Source organism: Anopheles moucheti, chromosome 2 (genome assembly GCF_943734755.1).
Source record: "Anopheles moucheti chromosome 2, idAnoMoucSN_F20_07, whole genome shotgun sequence".
In the NCBI taxonomy this organism is placed as follows: domain Eukaryota; kingdom Metazoa; phylum Arthropoda; class Insecta; order Diptera; family Culicidae; genus Anopheles; species Anopheles moucheti.
The window spans coordinates 8823401-8846375 of record NC_069140.1 but is presented as its reverse complement, the minus strand read 5'-3'; the positions used below and the strand labels follow the sequence as shown (position 1 = coordinate 8846375).

The window sequence follows — 22975 nt, the reverse complement described above, 5'->3', positions numbered from 1 at the left end:
GGGAGGGTGGTAGTCTAAAAATAAACGCAAACGTTGGTCGCATTAAAGTCGCGAGAGGGAGGGAAAAAATGCCGCCCAGTGGCACCCAACCATACCTTGGTTTTAACCAATCAATTTGACTATCTTGATGGATTTTTTTTTATCGTAACGCTGTTTTGTCCATTTATCAGCAAGCTCGGCAGACGAACTAAATACGGCTATCAGTGGCAATGGGCTTTAAGCACCGCGGGTAAACAGTAGGTTCAACTGGCAACAAACCTTATACGGCTGAACATGTAAGTTCATGACTAATGTGTTGAATGAAGAAGTGAAATCAAGATTTTCTTCCAAAATTGTTATTAAAGCTTAATTATAAATGCGGGAACGAAATCTTGAACCCCGGGAAACTCTTAGGCAATGACTCAATTGCTTCCTGATCTTGCAATTAAGACCGGATTGCACAAACAGGGTACTAGAGCATTGATTGAACTCAATCACTTCAGATATGTATCCCCTCATGCAGATTTTGATAAGAATTTAATTACGCCCTCTCACACCCTCAAAGGAATGCACTAAATGAACTTTTTTTAAAATGTATATTTATAAAGAACTACAAAAAATAACATAAAAATTCATTAATACTACGAAAAAGGTACATCGGTAAAAGATTTGTAAAATTGAACGTGGTATTTAACATAGTAAATGCTGTTACAGCGCTAAACTATCGAAATTGTACTTGTGCTGAAGCTTTCGCCGTACCAACAATCCCTTAATCAATCGCTTCCAATTACCATACACGCGCTTTTCCAGCTTTTCCTGCTCGCGGATTTCTTCCTTCTCCATCTCCTTGTACCATTCTTCGACTGCTTGCTCTGCGTACTCCTTGCACACGACAAACCCATCGTAAACCGGTATCATGCGCATCTTCGCCATTTCAAACCCGGTCACCGCGGGGGCACAATCAATTTGTAGGCGTTTGCAAACTTTGTTCAATCCCGGTACTGTTATCGGAAGAGAAATAGAGGAATATTGATAAGGACAAAACACAGCACAGCAGTAGACACAAAATGACACTTACGCTTCAAATGGACCGTTCCCTTCGGGAGCATCTTTTCGGTGAACAATTCCACGTTGCCGTACTCGTTCCGTGGCACTAGGCCATTTTCGGCCGTCGGTGGATCGTATTCGTCCGTCTGCCAAACCCCGAAGATGTCACACGGTTGGTTCGGTAGCCAGGTGTTGGTCGGTCGATCGTACTTCCAGCATTTGACCACTTTGTACGCTTTTTCAAATGCACGCACCACTCGACCCTGCTTGTGCCATTTCTCGCGTGTAAGCAGCGTGTAAACGCACTCGCGTGGATATATTGCCTCGCCACGGACAAACCCAAGCGTCGGTGGTTCCGCTGGGTAGAGTGCTTCGAATTTGAGCAGATGGCGCCGCAACGCGTACAGTGGATGGTTCTTGAGTTCGTTGATCGTCGTCGGCAGCGGTTTGTCGCTGTCCAGCTTGTTTAGCTCCTTTTCTTCCAGCAGATCCGATTCGGACTTTTCGTATGCGAACGGACGCAGCGCGTCATCAAGCCAGGCCTGCTCGACGCGCAGCATCCGACAAGCCGTATTCCAATTTTTCACATAGCGAGCACTTACGTCCTTCAAGTGGCCTTCGGCGTCCCAGGCAAACACGTAAGATATTGGGCTCGTTGCGTTGCGCTAAAAGGTACAAAGACGAAACAAAATCGATCACTGTAATACCCACGTATTGCTACGTTCTTCTTTAACATCTTACCTTAATCAAATCCAAACAATCGATCTGCTCGGTGGCGAGATCGAACGTGATCCATCGTTTTAAACTATCGTTGTAGAATTCAATCCAAAGATCCGTATTTCGCACATAATCCTGCTGGCCGGTCGATTTTCGACGACTGGCGCACGGAGATTTCTTCGTCGTTTTGGTCCTGGTCCTTTTGCTGGCTACCTTTGAAGATGCTTTGCTCACCTCGAAGTCACTATCGTCGGACGGATCCGACGACACGTTGAGGCTTTTCTTCTGGGCTGCTGCACGTCGCGGTTGCTTCGTTGCGGTCTTTTTACCCGAACCGACGACTTCCGCTTTGGGAGATGAGCTGGCAAGAAGTTCTTTGCCTTCAGGAGATTTTTTAATGTCGTCCAACACAATCCGTGGGACTATCTTCATTGTGCCGTCCTGTTCAACTGAATTGCTGTTACTGGAGCCTTTCTTAACGGGTTTGATGCCCTTTGGTTTGCTCTTCGGCTCAAACGCATCATCATCGTCATCGGACGGAGGATCGCGACGAATCGCTCTTCGCTTTACGATTGGTTCTTTTTCCTCCCTCGGAATCGGTGCTTGCTTTCCGGCTATTCTGGCTGATGTGCGTGTTGTTACCACCGCCAGTTCCGGTATTACTTCGGGCTGTGCAGTAAACAGTTTCCTCTTGCGTGTTGTATTAGTCTGCGATTTTGGTCCACCAGCAGTGCCCACCGTGGTTTTTGTGTTTGATTTTCGCTTTGCGAATGGTGACGATCCGGGTGAGGGTGTTAGAGTTTTTGCCACAGATCTGGAACGTAAAGAACGAGTTACGGGAAGGCTGCTTTCGACAGCTGAAATTCGATCGTCACCTCCATCCAACTGTGGAATGTTTAGTGTGGACAATGCCTTTCTTCTTGTTATGGGGACCTTTGCTTGTTCTTTCCCTGGTTGATGAGCGATATTGTCGTGTCGTAAGGAGCGTCTCGCCGGTGTAGGATTTTCTTTAGTCGCTATCGATTTTTCATGTTTTCCTTCACTACCAGCTGGAATCGGAGGAATGTTCGGTTTCGGTTCGTTCGCTTCGTCCAATACCTTGCTTTGATTTTGTACAGTGCTGGCAGCTGCTTCAACGGGACCATCTTTTTTCGGTACATCTGCCTTCCCGCTCGAAAGGCGTTTCTCATACTTTTCCTTTATCTGACGCTCGGACATTGGACAAAGATCACTCATCGCCGGTCTTTTCGGTGGAACGTTGGCGCATAGAACGAGACGTGCCTGTATGCCAGCCATGCGGAGACACGCCAAAAAGAGCAGTATGTAATCATGACGACAGGATACTTTGCGCGTGTATACAGCCAACGAAAGCACAAAGCTTAAATGGCACCCATTTCGGGGCGCAATAAAATCATTCGAAAGGAGCGCAAACTGCTCCTTGAACCACTTGGTTAAACTCTTCATCTGCTTGTGGTCCCATGCTACTTTCGACACGGCACATTTGGTCTGCATTAACGACATCAGCAGGCAGCGCAGTTGACTTCCGCCAAGGATGGTATTTAAGCGTTGCCCAATGCAGATTGCACCCAACACGCTGCTTTTGTGATAGTTTAGCTGGTTTTTGCGCTTCACTCGATTAATTTCCCTCTTTATGTACAGTTCCATTTCAATCTCTTCTCGGCGCTTTCTTTTGCTTTGTGCTGTTTCCATCTCGATCGTTACTTGCCACCCGCCTGTAGATTCTTTGGGCGGATCCATATCGTCCTTCTTTTGCGACGCATTATCGCCGGTTTGTACTTCTTCCCATTCCGAGTCCGTGCTTTCGCCACCCAACTCCGGACCGGATACCTCCTGCGTTACTTTCACTAATCTCTCCGCATCCTTCTCACCCATTGCCAACAAACTGGACACGTTCTCCTGTGGCCCGGTGGTTGGCTGGATGGTGCCGCTTACGTCCCCAGTCGATTGTTTACCGGCGTTTTCCCGTTGCTGGTAGCTTTTCAGCAACTTCTTTGCCTCCTCCACCTTTGCCGTGAACTGGTCGAGATTAGTAAAATTCATGAATTCACCCGATTGATGGTTGAGATGGCTGATCAATTTGTCAGCAGCCTGCTTCGGGATTGAGGCTGGCAGTGCTTCTTCGCCAAAATGTTCCTCACCTTCCGAGCTATCCGACAGTCGCATTCCGGCGTTCACGTCGAACTGTGGCGGTCCGGCTGTGCTGCCCGATGCTTTGCTTGATTCATCCTTCTTAAAGAACGTTGCGCCTAGATCCAACTTTTCCGGATCAACCAAATGATCGTCGCCGCTGCTGTCTGAATCGTCGCTCATCGATTGCGAACCGACCGAGGATTTCGATTTCCGCTGGTACTGGCACTTCTGCAAAATATCGCTAACGCTACTATTAAGGGAAGGCTTTGTGGGGGCTATTTCTTTAAGCAAATCCTTTTTGTACTGCTGATAGAGTCGATCCCGCAATCCTGGAGTCAAGCGTTTTCTTTTGTTGCCCGCCAATTGCCCCTTTTTGGTGGGTGTAGTAGACTTGCCGGTCGCGGGTCTATATGCGTGTAATAAAATGATTCAAAACAAAACATGTGCATTACACGGACAAATTACAGACCGAGGCAGACAAACCTTTTCCTGGATGATGTCTGTTTCCCTTTGTTCTTTGCCGGATTGCTAGCAAAATCTTCCAGGTCGCTGTCTTCCAGGGACGAGGAACCGTCATCCTCATCCTCGGCGGAACTACTTTCGTCCTTGGACTTTTTGCCGGCCTTACTTTTCTTGCTATCTTTTGTCGGTAACCATTCGTCTTCACTTGCAGAAAAGTCGGCATCTTCCTCACTGCCGGTTAAAACGTCCTCTTCATCGCTCATGGTTTTAATGAAGGTGAAAACGCAGCCAACTAATTTACACTAAACAAGAACACTACACAAGAACGAAAGCACAACAGTGAAGTAACAAAATTTACGCAATGTGTGCTAAACCACCAAAGCCCGCCAAATAATGACAACCGCGTGCATGTCAAATAGCGAGCTTAGGCGGTGTTCTAGCAAATTCCGAAATCCTCTGTAAACTAGGTATTTATAGGCAGGTATGAAAAGACGATTTTCTTTTCTGTCTCGCATTTTATGAAGAAAGGTTTTGTATTTCGGATTTTTTAAATTCTCCATTACTACAATTCTGTTTTCAAGATTGTTTAGCAGCTTTCTTTCTATCAATGTGCGTATGTTTAGCAATTTATTCGCGAAAATGTCGTTGGCAATCGACTGTATTTACCTTTGTCCCAACGAATGACAGTAGTATACGCAGCAACCGTGTTGTGCGAATATCCGTGCGAAGCTGAATTGAACCAGCACGGATAAACGAGGTTGGGTTGTGTGTTGTAAACTTTTTCGTACGTCGGACGCGTATTGTTGTGTTGCTGTTTGTACAATTTTTCAGCGTTTATTGCTGCGAAAGTGGGGTGGAACTAGTGAAAAAGAAGTGCTCGGTAAGTGAATGTTGTGATGCTGTGATAATTTCCAAATCCCAGATAGAAGGCAATGTGTGGAAAAGGCCTTTTAACTCTACGCCAGAGTTGGTACGAAAGTGTTTCATCCCAAAACAAGCGCGGGAGAAAAAGCATTTCTGCGTATTGTGTAGATAAGAAACAACGCATGTTAGCTGGTGCTATACCGTGTGTGTTTTTCGTGCATTTGATCACTAATCTTTGACGTCCTGTCGCTTACGTGTTTTAGACTGGCGCAAAATTCGATAACGCCTACACGACGAAAACTGCGCGCCATGAATCAGAAATGGTCCACGGTCGGTACGGAGCAGTGCGGAATGAAAACGAAACGACGCGGATGGGAAAGAATTTCGCGAACCATCATCACCGTAGTGCTACGCTTATCGTAAAACTTCGTCACGTTGCTAATGGCAACGCCAGCCACACATACTAAACCAGCTAAACGCCCTTTGAATGGTGATACTGGTAGCAATAATTACCGGTCCACAGATGTCCCTTATGTTGCCTGGAGCGGCCGTGCGTACGTAGTGTACATATTGTTGGTGTAATTCCTCGGTGTCCTATCAAGTGCATTTGATAAACATTTCCAGTACTGTTACCGAACTAACCCGCTAACGGGTTCCAATAGTGTTACCGATACCCAACTAATACTTTGCATAACCGGAATTTTGATGCTGTAAGCAATAGTTGTGAAAACGATGCCACGAGTACGTCATCATCCAAGCACCCAGGCACACAGGCACCCAGCAGCAAAATGCTGTGCTGCTTTAACCTTTCACGACTGTTTGTGCTCCGCTAGTTCCGCATTCTTTCTGCGTTCGTTCACTTGCTCGCGATTTTTGACGCTACTGTGAATGCGGCAAGGCGATAGATAAGATAAACAGCTGCTGTTTGTGAAAATATCGCAAATAAGATGCTGGGTTGCAGTGCCAGACAAAGAATTGTAGTGTGCCTGTGGTATGCCACCCAACCGTGTATGTGTGAGTCCTGGTGTTTGTTTGCTTTAAAACCCCCCAACACCGGTCGTCTCCCAAAGCCAACAACGCCCGGGTTGCGGATTTTGCACCTGCTGATGAAGAAAAGGTGTAAAAAGGTGTCTGGCATAAACGTACGCATTACCTCCCAGCAGGGAAGCCTTATGCCGTCGAAAACCCCCGTAATGGTCGTTAATAACTCCGCAGCAACAGCTGCTCCTGAGCTGCAGCTCCTTCTGCAGAAAATTCGTCTTTCGTTACTATATTTTGCTTTACACTGTACGGCCGGACAAATGTGGCAGTCCAAACGGGCAACACAGCATAAACTATTCGCGGTAGCGTTATATACGACCGAACCAATCAAGGATAAAGTGCAGCTGCGGTCGCTTTTCGACGACCGGCATTTATGGCTAGTAGCCGATGCGTGCAACATCGTGGCTAAAAACGTGGTGAAGAAACTTTCTCGAGCCATCTTATTACCTTGATAGTGTTGTGTTTTGCTGTTTGGCTCGATATTGCTCCACATGCCCTCGGTTTGGCCGAGCAGATGACCCTTAAAAGATGATCGATGTGTACGCGTTGTTGATGAGCATGAGCGTGGTGTAATGGGTTGTTTCTCATTTTCAGAAGAGTGTCGCACGTCTGATAGCTTTTTTATAACTTTTCATTGATTATTTTCGCGTTTGTTCCATTTTTAATCATTAATATATCGGAACATTTGCAAAACCCCATGCTTTGGACCAATTCTCTCACAAGCAACACACGTTACATGCTCTTTCATAAATAGATTCGACTAAAGTAGGCATTGCATAATGGAATCTGGCCAACCGGCTCAGTGGCTTTGGGGCTGGAAATTTATGTTTTCCCGTACCGTGGCAGTCAAGGTTACTGCTGCATGATAATGTAACAGCTAACCAGCAATTCGCCACCATCGACCACTGGCGCAGGTCGTACGGAGGTTCGCACAATTCGTGCCTCATCCATGAACTGTTACTAAAATATCACATCGTATCGCCAAACAAAGCAGCCTCGCCGACCAGTCACGTCGGCACATGGCAAAATCTCTCACGGTTCGCCGGCTTTTGAATTTGAAGACAAATTAAAGCGCAAACGAAATAGAATAAACGTGCGAATTGTGCACAACCATTTGCCCGGGACACGTAACGCTTTGGCGAGCGTCGTCCCGCAGTCAGTTGGATTAAAGATACGGAAGCGAAAGTGTTACGGCCAGCAGCAACACAGACGACGCACAGCATACATAATGTTGGCTTGGTGCCATACTACTTTAGAGCAGTGCATCGTATGAGGAAAGATAGGAAAAAAACCCACGACGATGCAACTGGTCATAGGATCCTTTGGTTTTTTCGATCACCAAACGGCGTGATCGATGAGAATTGAAAAGCTACTTTTAATCGATATCGCATCCGACTCCGGCATCCGGAGATGGATAATCAGCTCAGTTCGAAAAGATCCGGGCCAACACTGCATCGGAAAAAATCATTTTTATTGCAATGCATGGCGTACTACTGAAGGTACTACCGAAAGAGTAGTTGGGGGTTTTAAAAATAAGCTAAGACAAGAGCATGAACTTTTAATGAAATATTTTTCGATTTTAATTATCTTCGTCGAAGTGCCAGTGGTCGACTTTCTTCAGAACCCCTCTGAAGAAGCGCAAACAAATGCTAAAAAGGTTGTCTTTTCTACTGTAATTTATTTACTGAAGTACGCTTGAATGAATACAATTTCAAATGCAAATACTTCTCAGACATTAGTTTTTTCTTTAAAAACAAATGAAATAATCTTTCTTCAAGCACGTGAGTGTGTATCTTCCTGAGGCTGTTAAAATATTCTCAAAATAAATGCACTGAGAGAAGGTCAGCTTCCGATAACGTGTATGTTTGCTTTTCATGCAGCTTGTTTAACTGTTCGTTAAACTGTAACGAAGAACAAAATCGATTGTTCGCCCTGCTTGGCCAATGGGCAGCTTATTATTTACGCCCCTTTGCACGTGATAAGTGCAGCTTTAGCTTATGAATTATGAATGATATTTTCCCGCTACTAAAACGGGGTAACTATCACTTAACATTTCAAAAGGCATAAGGAATAAAACGATATGCGCTCATGGGTTTTTTTCGTTCTTTGCGTGCACAATTCCTGGCGAATGAATCATCAAAATAGTTGCGTACTAGTTTCCAGAATTATACCAACAGCAAAATCTATATATCAATGCTCGTTTAATTCAAGCTTAGTGCAGAGTAATAATGTCTTTTTATCTATCGTTTTAGCTCACTTCAGATAAGGCGGAGCTCGCACGATTTGGATAGTGTCCCTCCCGGCAGGGTCTAAATTTCACCGTGTGTGTCGGTAAAACGCGACACCCAGGGTGGTCCAGCTGCGTCCTGTAGCATCTGGACAGTGGATGGAAAAATGTGCCAGCGAGCAATGCTGAGCCTGCCAGAACGCATCGTGCCACAGATAATCCTTCCAGCCAGTATTACCGTACCTCAGCAACAGCAGCAACCGGTGGGACGGGCTTGCATTCGTCCATCCGTCCATGACCAGGTACGATCGGTACAGCTTGTCGTCGGACCAGCAACAGAAACAGCGGGAAGCGCCCGCCGCAGCTACGGCAGAGCAGTGTCAGGACCGGGACGTAGTCGTAGTTGGATGCACGGCGATGACTGACGAGGAGTTGCTGCTGCTGGAGCGTGCTAACGCGGAACGGGACGAGATATTCCTGCGCTATGACCAGGGACGCAAGTGTGACAATATCGATGCGTGGGAGGATCCGTTGTTTGAGGTATACACGCAGGCCGATCGGTACGGCTTTCTGCATCCGGTCGCACCAAAACAGTCGAAGGAGACGGAACAGCTACAGCACAAGATCGAGATGGAGCGGCTGAAGAAGTGGGTAAAGATGAACAAAAACTGGACCAGCGCGGCCACGAAGGAAAATCTTCGCCGACGCGTCATGAAAGGCATCCCGGATCGGATGCGTTCCCCAATCTGGCGCAAACTGCTTGAGCTTGATCGCCAGATAATGGAAAACTCGGGCATGTATGAGCGGATGCTGGAATGTGCCCGCCGGCATAGCCCGGACATCCGACAGATTGATTTCGACGTGAACCGACAGTTCCGGAACCACCTGTTCTATCGCGACCGGTACAGTGTGAAGCAACAGAGTTTATTTCGCGTGCTGGCCGCGTACAGTATGTACAATACCGAAATCGGCTACTGTCAGGGTATGTCGACAGTGGCAGCAGTACTGCTGATGTACTTCGACGAGGAAGACACGTTCTGGGCGTTGGATGTACTGATGACCCATCCACGGTACGCTATGCACGGTCTGTACATTGTGGGCTTCCCGAAGTTGATGCGATGTTTGGCGCATCACGACAAAATCCTCACCAAGTGTTTGCCCAAGCTGAAGAAACACCTGGACAAGCACGAGGTACATTCCGTACTGTATTCACTGAAATGGTTTTTTGTTGTCTTCATCGAACGAGTATGTATTATTGTATCGCATGGAGGAATAATCGAATGCACAGTTAGTATAATGGCTTTATTTAACATTTTCAGATACCTTTCAGTCTTTGTTTGCGGGTGTGGGACATTTATATGATGTTTGGTGAACGTGTCCTTACGGCAATGGCTTACACTATACTAAAAATTCACAAAACCAAGATTATTCGAATGAAGGACATGGATCAGGTGACGGATTTCCTGCAGGTTGGTTTAAGCACACAATTTTATCGTATGTTGAATTACCGGAAGGATTCCCCATTATATTTATCGCTTGTAATTACTCGTAGACATCGTTACACAAACAGTTCGGTTATGACGATGACTTTGTGATAAAGGCTCTTCAGAATTCGATGGATGAGCTAAAGAAGCTGAAGCTGCTTAACATGCCACCCGCTTCCGCTAACGAGCTTCCCACCTTGCCACGGGGACAGACGGTGGAACCATCGGCTAAGGCGAGGGTAAATAGAGATAGAGCTCAGTTTTTCTAAGTAAACCATGTACTAACAGTATAAACATACGCTCGTTCACAGATTGGTCACCGTAATGAACAGTTTTCGGAGCGAGAAATAGCACTGAAAGAAACGGTGCTGTATCGCAGTGAATCGAAGAACGAAGAGGACGAACAGTACAATAATGGGGAGGTTGTTAGGGATCGGACCGCAACGGCACCGGAGGAGGAGGATGACGAACGCACGGAGAAAGATTACGATGATATTACGGAAGACACAGTGAGCCAACTGCATACAGGTTAGTGCGAAGCGTTCTTTTATCTGTGGCATGTGCGAATTGCTTATTTGCTTTGGCTTTTTTGTTTGTTCGTGGTTTAGATTAGCGCATGCGATAGGTAATTTGAAAGTGTTTCGAAAAATCTCTTTGTTGTTTTATTTATCATTTGAATGATAATTCGTTTGTATTAACAATTTCATTTAATGCTTCGTAGTTTTTATGTTAGAATTTTTTAATTGCTTTTCGAATACTAGTATTGCTGCATGTTGTTATTCTTTCGCAGTAACGAAATTGTTCATTCCGGTCATTTAAAACAGTTTGGTATTGAAAATGGTCCATCGAAAGTAACAGTGCTTCTGCGCGGCGTGATCCATTTACAAAGTGCTATTGGAAGTAAAAAGCTATAAAGCAACCGCAATGCCCAACACACATTGGTAAAGCTTTGACTAATGCAATTGTATTTTTCTTCTAACATCACACCTGTATTGCTCTGCCGCTAACCATGCAGGGTTGCAAAGGTTGCCAAAGAATTCGCGAATAGTCAAAGGTAATGGTGTTTATGTGTACTCGCAGTCTAACTATCGAATGATGCTAGAGCACCGAATGATGGACGGCGGTCTATGTTGGACAACATTCTCATCCAATTGAAACTTTTTTTTCATTTTTTTTATGTTCCACCCCTTTCCCTACCACAAAACCCGTTTATCAACTGTTTGGCGATGTGTTCAGGTGTTAGTACCAGCTCCCTGCGCACAATTCAGAGCTTCACCACGTTCGACACAGGTACCTCGTTGGCGACCAGCTTAAATTCCCTCGTCATCATTGATTCGTTTGATGACTATTGTGATAACGATAGAATTATCGAAGAAAGTACGCGCTTGTAAGAACCTAACTATGGTTCGATTCTCCTAGTAGCATTGCTAATGTAGGAGAATATAGCGAGACAACAGATGCGATACAAACTCGCTACAAATACTCAAAATAAACCCTTGCGAAGTGCACATACTTTGCGCACTTTCAAATCAAACAAATCTCAGATTTACGTTTCCATCTCAGCAGCCATTGACAATTGCAGCTTCTGTAGGCTGATTCGATCATTCGTTCATTCGATTTCAGTCCGTCGCCAGTGGCGAGTGCAAAATTTAAAGTCTGCCTTTACCAAATTCCTAGTGAACCCATCTATATTAACGGCCACGGAAGTTGCAGAAAATCCATCCATCCAGCTTATTTCGTTTGCTTAGTCGAACTTGAATTGTGAAAAATGTACCGCATATTGAAGGAAACCATTCCCCATCTCGGTATGTTGCCTAAAGCACGACCAATGTCCTCGAGAGTTCCATCGGAAGCTGGTGTCACAAGCGAAAAGTGCAAGCAGAAAGTATGCGAAGATCGTGCACGTGATTTGGGGATATTCGAAGAAACGCTCCCGAAACGCTTGCAGGTGGTGAGTCCGCAGATGTGGCGCCCGTGTCCCGATCCGCCGAAACCGCGCCAATTCAGCTGTGACGATGTCGCGCTGTTGAACATCCCACGCCGTAAGCGAGATCCGGTGCTGAAGAAAACAAGCTGTACGACACCAGCACCCAGCGTCGAGGCACCGGAGTGCATCAAAATCAAGGAGGACCTGTGCATGCGTGTCCAGGTGCCCGGCTGTGGCAAGGTGAAGTTTCCACCGAAATGTGAGGCCGCACTACCGGTGCGCGATTGCGTGAAACCGAAACCACCGGTACCGTCGTTTTCTGAGGCGTACAAAAATCCGTTCCCACCGCTACCGATCTCCGAATGCATGTGTTACGACGCGAGGAAAGTATGCTAAAAGCGCTACGATGAACGAAGAACGGAAATAAAACATAATTTTATTCCGCAGCCGATTTCGTTCGGACCGATTTCGTCCAAGTATTTTTCTTTATTTATCTTTTTGCACGTAAGGAAGTAATAGAAGTTGTAGAAAATAAGTATTGCATGAATTGTACAACCCAATTTATCATGTGTGCTGCTTTTGTTCCAAGCATGAATTTTCTCATTTGTACAAGCGTTTTCAAGTGTTTTCACATCGGAGGCAAGTAGAATCGAAACAAACTCTGTATGCATTACGGGCTAATGAACCATAATCCATTTCCTTGCAGTTTCGGACATGGATGGTGGAAGCATAACAAAGCATTCGCTGACCGGAACATCCGTAACCTCAACAAACGACATCAGCCTAACGTCGTACGACCGTACCTGTGATATATTCCGGTTGCAACCAGCGGGGCACCAACAAAGTGGTCGCGATCTGCCACCCGCCGGTACAGCATCGGCCGTAATGATGCTTGATCAGCTAGCCGCCCAGTTGTCGGACGAGGAACTTTCCTCCTATGGAGCAGCGGTCGAGCTGATGTTGGACGATGATGCTGATAATGAGGTTGAGCCCAATCGATCAGTGAAGATGATGGTCGAAAAAGATGCGGGTGGAAATATGCCCAACGGTCACGGGGAAGAGTTAGCGGAGGAGTTGGAACCAATGCTGCTCCAATCGTTAACCGATCCGGCACACGATGGACAAACAGACCCGCTGATATTGCAATCGTCCGACCAGCAAACCATTGACGAGGAAGATGAAGACGAGCTAACCGAAAAGCAGCTATCTTTCTAAAACAATCGGCTGCACGTAATAGTAAAGCTCACACTGCCGGAAAACTGCTGCAGGGAGGAAACATATTCTTCTTACCTTCTTTATCAAGGTTTAAGGTGCAAACTGGTGTAAGATAACTATACCCCGTAGTAGCGTTTGTGTAGTGGTGAATTGCGGAATGTTTCCAACTTTACACGGTGTGAATAAAACGTACATTTGTGAATGAAGATTTTGCAAGTGACATTCGAATTATGTATATTTCACACAAAAGTTACAAAATCACGCACACACATTAATTTAGTGAAGTTGCTAAAATGTGGTTTAGGATGTTTGGTTCGTCAGCGTTCGTTCGAGATCGATGTGCGCCAAGAGTTCGTCCCAGTTAACCAACTTGCCAGTTACACGATACGGTGTGAAGTGGCACACATCGTGCTTAATGTTAAGTGGTTGTATCGGTTTGCTGGGAATGGCGGACGGATCCAGCATGGTGAGAAAATCTCCCGTCGAAATGTGGCCTTGATCATTTTTGTTTAATCTGCAAAGGAAAACAGAAAGGAAAAAGCCTATGAATCACTCATCACGAAAGGAATTCTTTTTAAAGTTACTTACACTAGCAGCATCTTATCGACCAGTACACTATCCAGCGGTATCTTGCAGGCCTTGACGATCGTACGTGTACGCTGCGGTGTCAACCATTCGGCATTGATCGGTTCCAGATGGTAGATGTGTTCCTTTGTACGGTCCAGATCATTCCACAGGGCACGGTTCAGTTCGGCGTGTACCGCCGACCGGACCAGTTCCCGATCGCATGGGTCGGGTTGTTCCGACTCGGCGGAAAACAACCGGCACAGCGTCACGATTTCCTGATCGACGATACGATCACCGAGCAGCTCGATTAGTATCTCCCGCAGCCCCTCGTACGGGATCGTGCTAACTGTACGGCCGTCAATTTTCATCTGCGTTACCTTCGCCATATGCTTGGCCACGTACTGTTTGTACTGCGGTTGCATCGCGTCGCGCAACTTACGCACAATCTTTCCCAAGTTCGACAGCGGGAACTCTTCACAGTGCTGCTCCATGAAGCGCAACGCATAAATATCAGCATTGGTAATGTGGAACTGATGATCCTGGAGACGTACGTTCGCGCCCAGATAGAAATGTTCTGGCCCGTAACAGGCGGGTCGTTCGGCACAGTAGGGATCCTGTGCGGGAAGGAACAGCTTTCGCCGTTTGATGAATTCTCCGCCCAGAAATCCAGAGTTACGGATGGGAATTTCGTACACCGAAATCGTATCATCGCTGAGATAATAATTGATCACGAAGAACCGATCATTGTTCTCCCGTATGTTCGATATCATGCGGGCACCAAACCGCAAACTGCACCGGTCGTACACGACAAACTTACGGAAGTTAATTTTGGGTGGTTTTGGTTCGAGCGTTAGGCAGTTACCCTCGGAATCTTCGTGCGTACCCCAACCGTTAAACGGTGGCAATTCGCGTTCCATGCGCCGACTGTGCACAAACTGTTCCCGAGGTGCACTGTACCCGTACAGGGGTGTGAAATCTTCCAAACCGTACATTTCGCGGTAGTAACTCTCGGTGAATCGATCGCACCCGGTTAAAAGGACCATCCGACCGTACACATTAATTCGCGCGCCAATGCGCAGCTCGGTTTCACGGTAGTAGTTCCCGTCCGATTTACCAATGCCAACACAATCGGTTAAGTAGCGGCCCCCTTTCAAACCACCCCCGACGACATTCAGCACCATCACCGGTGTACTTTCGCCCATCGATGGTAGATGGTCGAAGGTTTTCGGCAAACGGCCCCGGCGTAGAAACATTCCGTTCGAATCGCGGCCCGAGTTGACGGGTAGCTTCTCCTTAATTTCGAATGTATCGTCACTCAGATGGTACAGCACGTCCAGCTCGTGTACGTCCCCGAACACGCTGCCACGATCGTCCCAAACACCCTTGAACCGGAGTACCTTCCGGTCGTATTGAAGAAATTTGCCCAACGTATCAATTTTGTATGCGGGCCGCTTGGCCATCTTGGCCGAATCTTGCTGCCGTCGAAGGTCCGTTGCTGGATCGCTAGAATTCAAGGGGAGAATTTGTTACTAGAAGAAGTAATGGAGCAATTCCCTCACCCAACGCCTACTCACCACGGTTGTTCAATTGCTCCCGGTACGGCGACACCCAACCGGTTGAGGAACCGGCGCGTAAACTCATCACACCCAGTGATGGTGTAGACCCGATCGAACAGCTGCACCGTGTGGTTGATGTTCAGGTCCAGCAGCGAGGTAAACTCACTGTCGTACGGCGGAGGTCTTGGTATGCGTTGGCGTGTTACCAGACAACCTTGCGGTATGCCAGAATTGAGAGTTCGCGGTTCGCTTACCTGCATCGTTTCGTCCTCGAGATAGTACAGGATGCGCACCTTCCGGATCTGGTACGGTATCCGGTCCACGTTACCGAGCGTTTCCTGAAAGTATCCATAGAAGCACAACACCTGCCGATCGTACTCCAACCAACCCGGACGGGCTGGGCCATATTTTGGGGGATAAAGCGAGGGAAGCGTGTATTCCGGGGTGTCGGTCGCAAGCAGGGGTGTGCCGCCGATACCGGGCCGTTTCGCATCGACCAGAATGCACACCTGATTGCGCTGATCGAAGTGGTGCGATTTGTGAAACTTGGAGCGACCAATCTTTTGCGGAGAGGCCGTTTGTTAAGTAAATCGAAATTAGAAGAGCTAATTTTGACGCCTAAGATAGGGAAGAATTGTTGAACTCACGTCCTGGAATGTGTTACCGGGTAAAAATGGCAATCCAGAGCACCGCAGCATCATTTTACCAGTGCGGCCTTGAAGATCTGGTGGGAATTCAAGAAACGATGGGCCTCTCTATCGACCGTAAGGAAGCGAACTAGATGTGGTAGCATTTTGACGATAAATAATCGTTGCTAGTAGTAACGGTTGGTAACGTTCGGTTACTAAGCGTCGTGAGGGACATGCGTAGCAACGCACAGGAATGTGTAGGAGTTGATCTAGTAGCAGTCATACAGTGGCACACAAACAAAGCAATGGATATGGCAACAATTCTCTCTTAGCTGAGGGAATAACAACTCATTTATAGTGAATTGAATCTGAGTGAGCGGGTTGTTAGATACTGTACTGGATAAAATTGAAAACTGTGTGCTTTTTCGTTTCGTTTTCCCGTATATTTTCGATCGTAAATTAAAAAATAAAATCGTTTCACCAGGTGTGGACACTTACAGAAAACAATAAAATCGATCACTGTACATCACAATGCCTATCGTAGTAGAGGAGAGTGCTAAAATGGAGAGTGGTTTGAACCACCAACCGAACCCTCGAATGCACACTTTCGTTTGTCACTATTCCCCCCAATTCCGTTTACCATGCTAGGGTCATTCTTGTTGTTGGTGTTGTATCCTATGTGGTTAGTAGCTATCCGCGCGTAAATCTCACGAAACGCCTTACACGCCCCTCGAAATCATTCGTCGTTTTGTGCCATCCTTAAAACCAGCTAACTGTTTTGTAATGCATTTTCTCTTTTTAAAATGGCCCCACATTCGTAACACGAACACGTGTGCTGGCACTCACATCACGCCGTCTGTCCGATAGCTTTTCTACCAGGTCGCGACTTAGGTGGCCTTTTTTTTGGTCAATTTACCAATCAAATTCTCAATCATATTCGCATCTACGAGACCGATAAATTTGTCTACCACCACACCGTTTCGGAAGGCAAGAATTGCTGGAACCGCTTTCACCTCGAACGTATGCACCAGCTCCGCATTATCGTCCACGTCCACGATTGCCAGATCAATCTCGTCCGATGGTTCTAGCAATTCGGTCATTTTTGGCGTAAGTATCTTGCACGGATCGCACCATTCAGCGTGAAAGTTTACGATCACCGGGTTGTCACTGTTTATTACCTGTCGAGAAGAATGAAACGGAAACGATATTAGCTTCAGGCCATAGTTAAGGGTTAAGCGTAAAAGGTAAATAAACCACTCAAGGTCGGACATTGGCTTGTGGACTATCAGCTGTTTGTGTGTGACCTTCGCAAGCAAAAATCTCCTCCCACCCCGTGGTGTGTTTACCTTCTGATCGAACTCGTAGTGATCTTTTATGACGTAGCGCTTGGCCGCGACAGCCGAGAAGGAGAACGTCTTGCGGGTGATGCGTTTGTCCAGTATGGCATTGCGGAAGATACGGAGCATTGTGTTGTGTTATCTCTCGCCGCTAGCAAGGAACCGAAAAAGGAAAGATAGTGAATGCCATGGCACATGCGTTATACAGCGCACCGTCTTCTGCTACACACATCTGTCGGCAGATGTGTATGCTAATCACGCAATATCTTTTTTATAATAGCCGCATTACATAAAACAATGCGATGGTTGGATTTCATTATCCCTCCCGCGAAACTGGATACCGTTTGCTCTGTTTCGGGGAAGCTGAAATGACTCAGGTATTCCAGATCCGGCAACGTTAAGTACCTTTTATTTCACTATAGTGCTGGCTTTGTTTTCCTGCTTACTGTACACCGCCTTGCTGAAGACTCATAGAACGGGAGTGTGCGTTGCAATACAACAACAACGGGGAACAAAAATAAAAGCTTAACCACTAGCTAACAACAGCGAAATAGAAATTAAAATAAACTCAGTTAAAGATGAAACGGTGAGGATAGCTAAACAATTTATACACAGACACCGAACGCAGAGGAGTTTTGGTAGCACTACGATGTATTTTTTGTTATTGCAGACTAGAACAACGCGTTTGACAGTTCGTTTCAGCGAGTTGCGTCAAAGCTGTCATTGGAATGAATTTGAAGAACTTGCATCGATTACAATAAATTTTACACGAAATTCATTGCTTAAAAAGCGTAATATTGTGTCCTATCACTATAACCTTTACATTGGGCATTTATTTCAATTGTGATTAGTCGAAAAAACGGCTACAAAAGTGGATGACTAAATGAGGCACGCGACCGTTGAAGATTCTCACAAAACCAGCACGGAGATTCTGTTGGCTTGATGATGTCAGATCCGCCCGTTATTTGTAAATAGAAATGTATTTATCGTAATCAGCTGTTTCTGGGTGGATGTGCGTTCGTTTTTTTATGTTATCACTGTGCAGATAAATGCATTTTCCGGATTAGATCACTAGTTATATTGGTGGCCCAGTGCATCTAGGATTCAGTTACATAGCTACTATTAATCCAGTGACTTCGTGTTTCCAGTGGAAACAATCGAAAGGTTGGCGCAATGTTTCTTGGTGGTTTGTAAAGCGCCGCTACAAAGAACAAATTGATTGCAACAATTGCCTTTAATTTTGGGTTTCAAATTTCGTTTGCCGTTTCGTTCGCTGGAAACACACGCCTGCTACTCTAATTCCCATCTTTCGCTTATCAATTTTCGGTCGAGTTTGTCGCTAAGAAATGTTGTTTTGTGGATGAAATCAATATTTCCTCTTATCAGTGCTTAAAACACCTGATACGGCGTACCACCGGCGATAATGGTTTAATTTTCGGCTGCATGCAATGCGTACTGAAATGGACTGTTGTTTTCCTATTCCCTCCCACTTTTTCGATCAGCGTTCGTGCTCGTCGTGTGCCGCATATAATAAAAAAAGTAAACTATGAGGCAGCTCATCATTAGATTCCGACGAGCAGCAGCAGCAGCTTCGGGAACGGCTGGGACGGCGAGTGTATTTGTGGTACCCTGTCAGCAGCATACAAGGCTTGTCTCGCGTACGATCGCCAACAGTGCAGCGGCATACATAAAGTCGTCGACAACCTGTTCCTTCGCTCAGACCGCAACATTGGCGCAGGGTGTAAAAATGTTGGGCGCACGTAAAACCTTCACAGAAGACTTCTTCTTCAGACAGGTGAGTTAGCTTTTGTTCTTTAATGTTAACCTTCCTGCTGCAAGAGTATTTTGCCCATTTAGTTAGAGCGAAATCGTGTTTGAGGGCAGTAAGTTTTTAGTAGTTAAATTTCATCAGCCAAGTGGAAGGGAGGGGTATTATTGAGTAATAGGCGCGTTGTTTTGCTGTGTCATGCTTGAAATGGGTTCCGGACAGTATGGGTTGCTTCTCATCTGGATTTCTGGAAGATTGAGCTCTACCAACATTCATGTGGAAGTATATTTTGTAGGCCTTTGAAATAACCATGGAAAACGATCTTGAATGTTGCACACTTCATGGCTTGCTAAATTGGTTCGACATAAACGCGGCAAGTAAGTGAATTAATTTCCATACGCTATTAATAGCACCTTCCGATAGAACAGATAAAATGATTAATATCTCCACATCTCGCATCCACATCGAAGCGAACAACAGGATACGTTTAGACACATGTTATTAATGTAGCCGTGCCCCTGAAAATGTTATAATTTTGCTTATCAATTCATTTATGACATTATACGATGATAGTTTGAGAATATCACTGGAAGAGATGCACGATAATAACTATTTAAACAACACTGTGCTGCACTTCGATTCGATCGTTTCAGTTGTTTGATGAACAATCCCATACCTACTCTTACCTGTTGGCGGACATCACGACAAAGGAGGCCATTCTGATCGATCCCGTACTGGAGCAAGCAAAGCGAGACGCTCAGTTGATCAAGGAGCTTGGATTCACGCTAAAGTATGCGCGTAAGTAATCAATACATCATAGAAAGAAACATTCACTTTGATGGGAAATTAATTTAATTGCGACTTTCTGCTTGCAGTGAATACTCATATGCACGCGGATCATATAACAGGCACGGGATACTTAAAGCAACTGCTACCAGCGACGGTAAGCGTAATATCGCAAAACAGTGGCGCCAAGGCGGACAAACATCTGGTGGATGATGAAACGGTTCAATTCGGACGGCATGTGCTCAAGGCAATGTGTACACCCGGACACACGAACGGTTGCATGACGTTCGTGGTGGAGGAACAGGGTATCGCCTTTACCGGAGATACGCTGCTAATACGGGGTTGTGGTCGCACAGACTTCCAGGAAGGTGATTCCCGAAACCTGTACCGTTCTGTGCACGAGCGCATCTTTACATTGCCGGAAAATTTCCGACTATTCCCAGCACACGATTACAAGTAAATTGGCTGAACTATGTCCCTTGGGCCGTGTGCTGAATTTATTTTTTTTTTTTTCGCTCTAGAGGTAACATGGAAACTACTGTTGCGGAGGAAAAGCGTTACAATCCCCGGCTTACCAAGGATGTGGAAGCCTTTGTAGAGTTGATGGACAACCTTAACCTGCCTTATCCCAAAATGATTGGTAAGTATTTGTGTTTCTGTGTAACGCCCTGACGTTGACCGCGTTGGTTCGATTATCATCAAACACAGATAAAGCGGTCCCGGCCAACCGCGAATGTGGCCTGTACGACATACCGAAGGAGGCTTGAAATAATGAAGATACAGGCGTTGGTGTCATCAGCTACCCCAAAAACGTATACCAGTATCATCACGTTTGATTGTACATTGCTCAGGGAACTGCCCCAGTTTTTTTCAGTTCCCCAGTATAGCGTCCCTTTTTGTTTGCCAAGGAAAATATTTTGAAAAAATGGTAAGGAAGAACTGGAAGAAAGGAATAATAATCCAAAAACACACCACAAAGTACGATATTAATGAATATTGAAAGGAATTTATGGAAAAGAAAAAGATAAATTATGTTTTTTTTCTTCTTTGCTGCTTTATATTAGCTTTATTTAAATACCCTCATGAAATGAAGTTAATGAAAAATAGACTCACAGAAATGTGTCATAATTTTAACCTCCTTCTCACAACGAACAAGAGGATTATTTACAGCGTCACAAACAAGCGCCTTAAACAACCTACACCATTTATCACCATCAAGAGCGTATCCCACTGTGTGACGCATCACTGTTTGGCGCCCTGGTTAAAGTTTATCGAGTACGAACCGGTTTGGGGATCTTGCTTCATTTCAAAGTTTTGCGTTGATAGACCGAACGGTCGTAGAATCATGTTGCCCAGGTCCTTTAGCTTGCCCATCATTTCTTCCTTTAGTCGATCGTTCCGTTCCGATATTTTCGGAGGCAAACGCGTTTGAGCGGCCTGTGCCTCACTATTGCCCGGTTCCAGCTCCAGCACCTTACGATAGTCCTCTAAACTTTCGTCCAGCTTGTCAGTCTCTTCGTATAGATTCGCCCGTCTGAAAAAAGCAACGTACGGAAAGTTTTAATATGGCCCTTGTCGGAAAATCAATGGGTTTTGTCCATTCACCTAAGCAACGCTTTTACATAATTTGGATTGTACTCTAGCGCTTTGGTGCAGTCATCCAGTGCGGACTTTTTGCGGTCGAGTTTCGTTTTGGCTGCGGCCCGATTCGCGTAAAGTATGGCCCGAGCTTCTGTACGATCCAGCGGACACAACCGAAGTGCCCGCGTGTACAGATCCAGCGATTGCAAATATTCGCCCTGTTTAAAAAGCTCGTTTCCCTGCTGCTTCAGCTCATCTGCTTTGGTTTTGTTTTCGTCCTTTTCCTCCTCGGACAAACCACATTCATAATCCCGCTGCGAGTCTTCGTCTACTAGATCATCATCTTCGAACGGTTCCACCGCACTGTCACATTCGCGTTTCGGAACTGACTCTTGCGTTTCCTCGGTCCCGGAATGGTTAACACAGTCAACAAACTCGTCCGCATCTGTGTCGGGTGGTTTCCGTGTGGACAATCCGGTCACCTTTTCGATAACTTCATCGACCGTTCGTTCGTTGAAATCTTCCTTGCCTTGTTGTGCATCTTCGAACTGCTCGTCATCGCTTCTGGATGTGTCTGGTGCTGGTACCTTATCGCCCATTTAACTTACTAAGGGACTGTATGTAATGCGTTTGGGGAAAATGTTTGCTCTGAAATTGGCAGAGTTTTCTGGAACGTGCACGTACGTATGGTTTCGGTCTGGTATTTACTGTTTTCTCTTCGCGAAGTGCTCCAAATGTTTATCTTTTTCTTTGGTCAGCTATGTACGTGTGTGTGTGTTTGGTGTTGGTTCGTTGGTTGTCAAACGGTGTAGACGATAAGGTTGATTACTTGAACGGTTTGTGTAGACTCAAGGCGAATGCAAGCTGCACTGTTTATCTATTCACCTTGGCAATAAATTCAAATGCTAACCCCGATTTTTAACGAAAGAATACATTTCGTATTCATCTAAGTACATTTTCCTTCTTACATAACATTATGTCTGTTAAAAGGATTTGATAGGCTACCGCTCACGTTCGAGCGCCATCGTCAATTAATCTATTATCCCGTCCTTTCTGGTGGACGTATCATGGCCATCATTGCATCTCAATTCGGGATGCTCATGCGGCGAATGTAGCTGCCCAGCTCAAAGTCTCTATAAATATAACAAAAAAAAAAACAACTGTATTTGGGCCTACCATGCCTCTCCCCCTGCCCATATGGTCAATTTAAAAGTATTTTACTGGTTGTTTATAGGTCCACGATAGGAAAAATTTCGAACCACTTTTATGGAAGTTGAAGCAGTTGCTTCAAGAGTCATACATTTGATACTTCCTTGTTCCAACCGCTACATTATAATTAAACACATTTTCCACACTTTGCAGCTGTTGTTTAAAGATTTTGAGATTTTTTTTCTCTTTTTATTGTTCACTTTTTGTATTACATTTATAAACATGTTCTCGCCAACTCTGCAACTCGCGACTGTCGAACAATTCCAATCCTCGGTTGCTCCAACTCCCTTGCCAACCGTTTTCCAAACTTTCGCCACCTCCAACGCGATTCAAACCAACTTCTTAAATGTGTTTCCTCCGCGTGTGTGTGTGTGTGCGTTTTTTCTCGTTTAAAATCTACCCATCCGGCGCATCCCGGCGTGAAAAGC

At 45.7% G+C, this 22975-nt stretch overlaps 7 protein-coding genes across 10 annotated transcripts; 3 read left to right on the top strand and 4 right to left on the bottom strand.

Annotated features, from left to right (window-relative positions):
* Nucleotides 1-570: 570 nt before the first annotated feature.
* On the bottom strand, nucleotides 571-4690 carry LOC128310307 (DNA repair protein complementing XP-C cells homolog). The gene is made up of 4 exons (XM_053046913.1): nucleotides 4378-4690; nucleotides 1768-4300; nucleotides 1058-1691; nucleotides 571-980 (listed from the first exon to the last, which is right to left on the bottom strand). The coding sequence occupies exons 1-4, from the start codon at nucleotides 4617-4619 to the stop codon at nucleotides 688-690; spliced, it is 3702 nt and encodes a 1233-aa protein (XP_052902873.1). The 5' UTR covers nucleotides 4620-4690; the 3' UTR covers nucleotides 571-687.
* Nucleotides 4691-5127: 437 nt separating this feature from the next.
* Nucleotides 5128-13283, top strand: LOC128305851 (USP6 N-terminal-like protein). Of its 4 annotated transcripts, XM_053043489.1 has the most exons (7): nucleotides 5128-5240; nucleotides 8514-9733; nucleotides 9808-9957; nucleotides 10041-10211; nucleotides 10284-10500; nucleotides 10988-11026; nucleotides 11209-11376. In XM_053043489.1, the coding sequence occupies exons 2-7, from the start codon at nucleotides 8783-8785 to the stop codon at nucleotides 11361-11363; spliced, it is 1683 nt and encodes a 560-aa protein (XP_052899449.1). In that variant the 5' UTR covers nucleotides 5128-5240; nucleotides 8514-8782; the 3' UTR covers nucleotides 11364-11376. The 4 variants fall into 4 exon arrangements, with proteins under 4 accessions (XP_052899449.1, XP_052899431.1, XP_052899457.1 ...); XM_053043471.1 differs by lacking the exons at nucleotides 10988-11026; nucleotides 11209-11376 and adding an exon at nucleotides 12606-13283; XM_053043497.1 differs by lacking the exon at nucleotides 10988-11026.
* Nucleotides 11741-12524, top strand: LOC128305877 (uncharacterized). The gene has a single exon (XM_053043508.1). The coding sequence runs from the start codon at nucleotides 11741-11743 to the stop codon at nucleotides 12293-12295; it is 555 nt and encodes a 184-aa protein (XP_052899468.1). The 3' UTR covers nucleotides 12296-12524.
* A 131-nt stretch (nucleotides 13284-13414) lies between the features above and the next one.
* LOC128297860 (EF-hand domain-containing family member C2-like) lies at nucleotides 13415-15938 on the bottom strand. The gene is made up of 4 exons (XM_053033571.1): nucleotides 15885-15938; nucleotides 15256-15797; nucleotides 13703-15184; nucleotides 13415-13628 (listed from the first exon to the last, which is right to left on the bottom strand). The coding sequence occupies exons 1-4, from the start codon at nucleotides 15936-15938 to the stop codon at nucleotides 13415-13417; spliced, it is 2292 nt and encodes a 763-aa protein (XP_052889531.1).
* Nucleotides 15939-16293: 355 nt separating this feature from the next.
* Nucleotides 16294-17862, bottom strand: LOC128310905 (thioredoxin, mitochondrial). The gene is made up of 3 exons (XM_053047657.1): nucleotides 17609-17862; nucleotides 17213-17354; nucleotides 16294-17044 (listed from the first exon to the last, which is right to left on the bottom strand). Exons 2-3 carry the CDS (start codon nucleotides 17330-17332, stop codon nucleotides 16754-16756), a joined length of 411 nt encoding a protein of 136 aa, XP_052903617.1. The 5' UTR covers nucleotides 17333-17354; nucleotides 17609-17862; the 3' UTR covers nucleotides 16294-16753.
* Nucleotides 17863-18741: 879 nt separating this feature from the next.
* On the top strand, nucleotides 18742-20864 carry LOC128301191 (persulfide dioxygenase ETHE1, mitochondrial). The gene is made up of 5 exons (XM_053037549.1): nucleotides 18742-18998; nucleotides 19625-19769; nucleotides 19847-20213; nucleotides 20279-20397; nucleotides 20466-20864. Exons 1-5 carry the CDS (start codon nucleotides 18750-18752, stop codon nucleotides 20522-20524), a joined length of 939 nt encoding a protein of 312 aa, XP_052893509.1. The 5' UTR covers nucleotides 18742-18749; the 3' UTR covers nucleotides 20525-20864.
* On the bottom strand, nucleotides 20793-22080 carry LOC128301200 (tetratricopeptide repeat protein 1). Its single transcript, XM_053037562.1, has 2 exons — nucleotides 21363-22080; nucleotides 20793-21291 (listed from the first exon to the last, which is right to left on the bottom strand). The coding sequence occupies exons 1-2, from the start codon at nucleotides 21935-21937 to the stop codon at nucleotides 21000-21002; spliced, it is 867 nt and encodes a 288-aa protein (XP_052893522.1). The 5' UTR covers nucleotides 21938-22080; the 3' UTR covers nucleotides 20793-20999.
* Between the last annotated feature and the right edge of the window lie 895 nt (nucleotides 22081-22975).

Coding starts and splice junctions, on each gene's coding strand:
- LOC128310307 (XM_053046913.1), bottom strand. CDS start 4,619: ATGAGCGATGAAGAGGACGTTTTAACCGGCAGTGAGGAAGATGCCGAC. Junction 4,301..4,377: donor CAGACATCATCCAGGAAAAG/GTTTGTCTGCCT, acceptor ACACGCATATAG/ACCCGCGACCGGCAAGTCTA. Junction 1,692..1,767: donor ATTGTTTGGATTTGATTAAG/GTAAGATGTTAA, acceptor TGTACCTTTTAG/CGCAACGCAACGAGCCCAAT.
- LOC128305851 (XM_053043471.1), top strand. CDS start 8,783: ATGACCAGGTACGATCGGTACAGCTTGTCGTCGGACCAGCAACAGAAA. Junction 9,734..9,807: donor TTGTTGTCTTCATCGAACGA/GTATGTATTATT, acceptor TAACATTTTCAG/ATACCTTTCAGTCTTTGTTT. Junction 10,212..10,283: donor AACCATCGGCTAAGGCGAGG/GTAAATAGAGAT, acceptor GCTCGTTCACAG/ATTGGTCACCGTAATGAACA.
- LOC128305877 (XM_053043508.1), top strand. CDS start 11,741: ATGTACCGCATATTGAAGGAAACCATTCCCCATCTCGGTATGTTGCCT.
- LOC128297860 (XM_053033571.1), bottom strand. CDS start 15,938: ATGATGCTGCGGTGCTCTGGATTGCCATTTTTACCCGGTAACACATTC. Junction 15,798..15,884: donor CCGGTAACACATTCCAGGAC/GTGAGTTCAACA, acceptor TCTCCGCAAAAG/ATTGGTCGCTCCAAGTTTCA. Junction 13,629..13,702: donor GTCGATAAGATGCTGCTAGT/GTAAGTAACTTT, acceptor TTTCCTTTGCAG/ATTAAACAAAAATGATCAAG.
- LOC128310905 (XM_053047657.1), bottom strand. CDS start 17,332: ATGCTCCGTATCTTCCGCAATGCCATACTGGACAAACGCATCACCCGC. Junction 17,045..17,212: donor ACTACGAGTTCGATCAGAAG/GTAAACACACCA, acceptor TCTTCTCGACAG/GTAATAAACAGTGACAACCC.
- LOC128301191 (XM_053037549.1), top strand. CDS start 18,750: ATGAGGCAGCTCATCATTAGATTCCGACGAGCAGCAGCAGCAGCTTCG. Junction 18,999..19,624: donor AAGACTTCTTCTTCAGACAG/GTGAGTTAGCTT, acceptor CGATCGTTTCAG/TTGTTTGATGAACAATCCCA. Junction 20,398..20,465: donor GCCTTATCCCAAAATGATTG/GTAAGTATTTGT, acceptor CATCAAACACAG/ATAAAGCGGTCCCGGCCAAC.
- LOC128301200 (XM_053037562.1), bottom strand. CDS start 21,937: ATGGGCGATAAGGTACCAGCACCAGACACATCCAGAAGCGATGACGAG. Junction 21,292..21,362: donor TATGTAAAAGCGTTGCTTAG/GTGAATGGACAA, acceptor TGCTTTTTTCAG/ACGGGCGAATCTATACGAAG.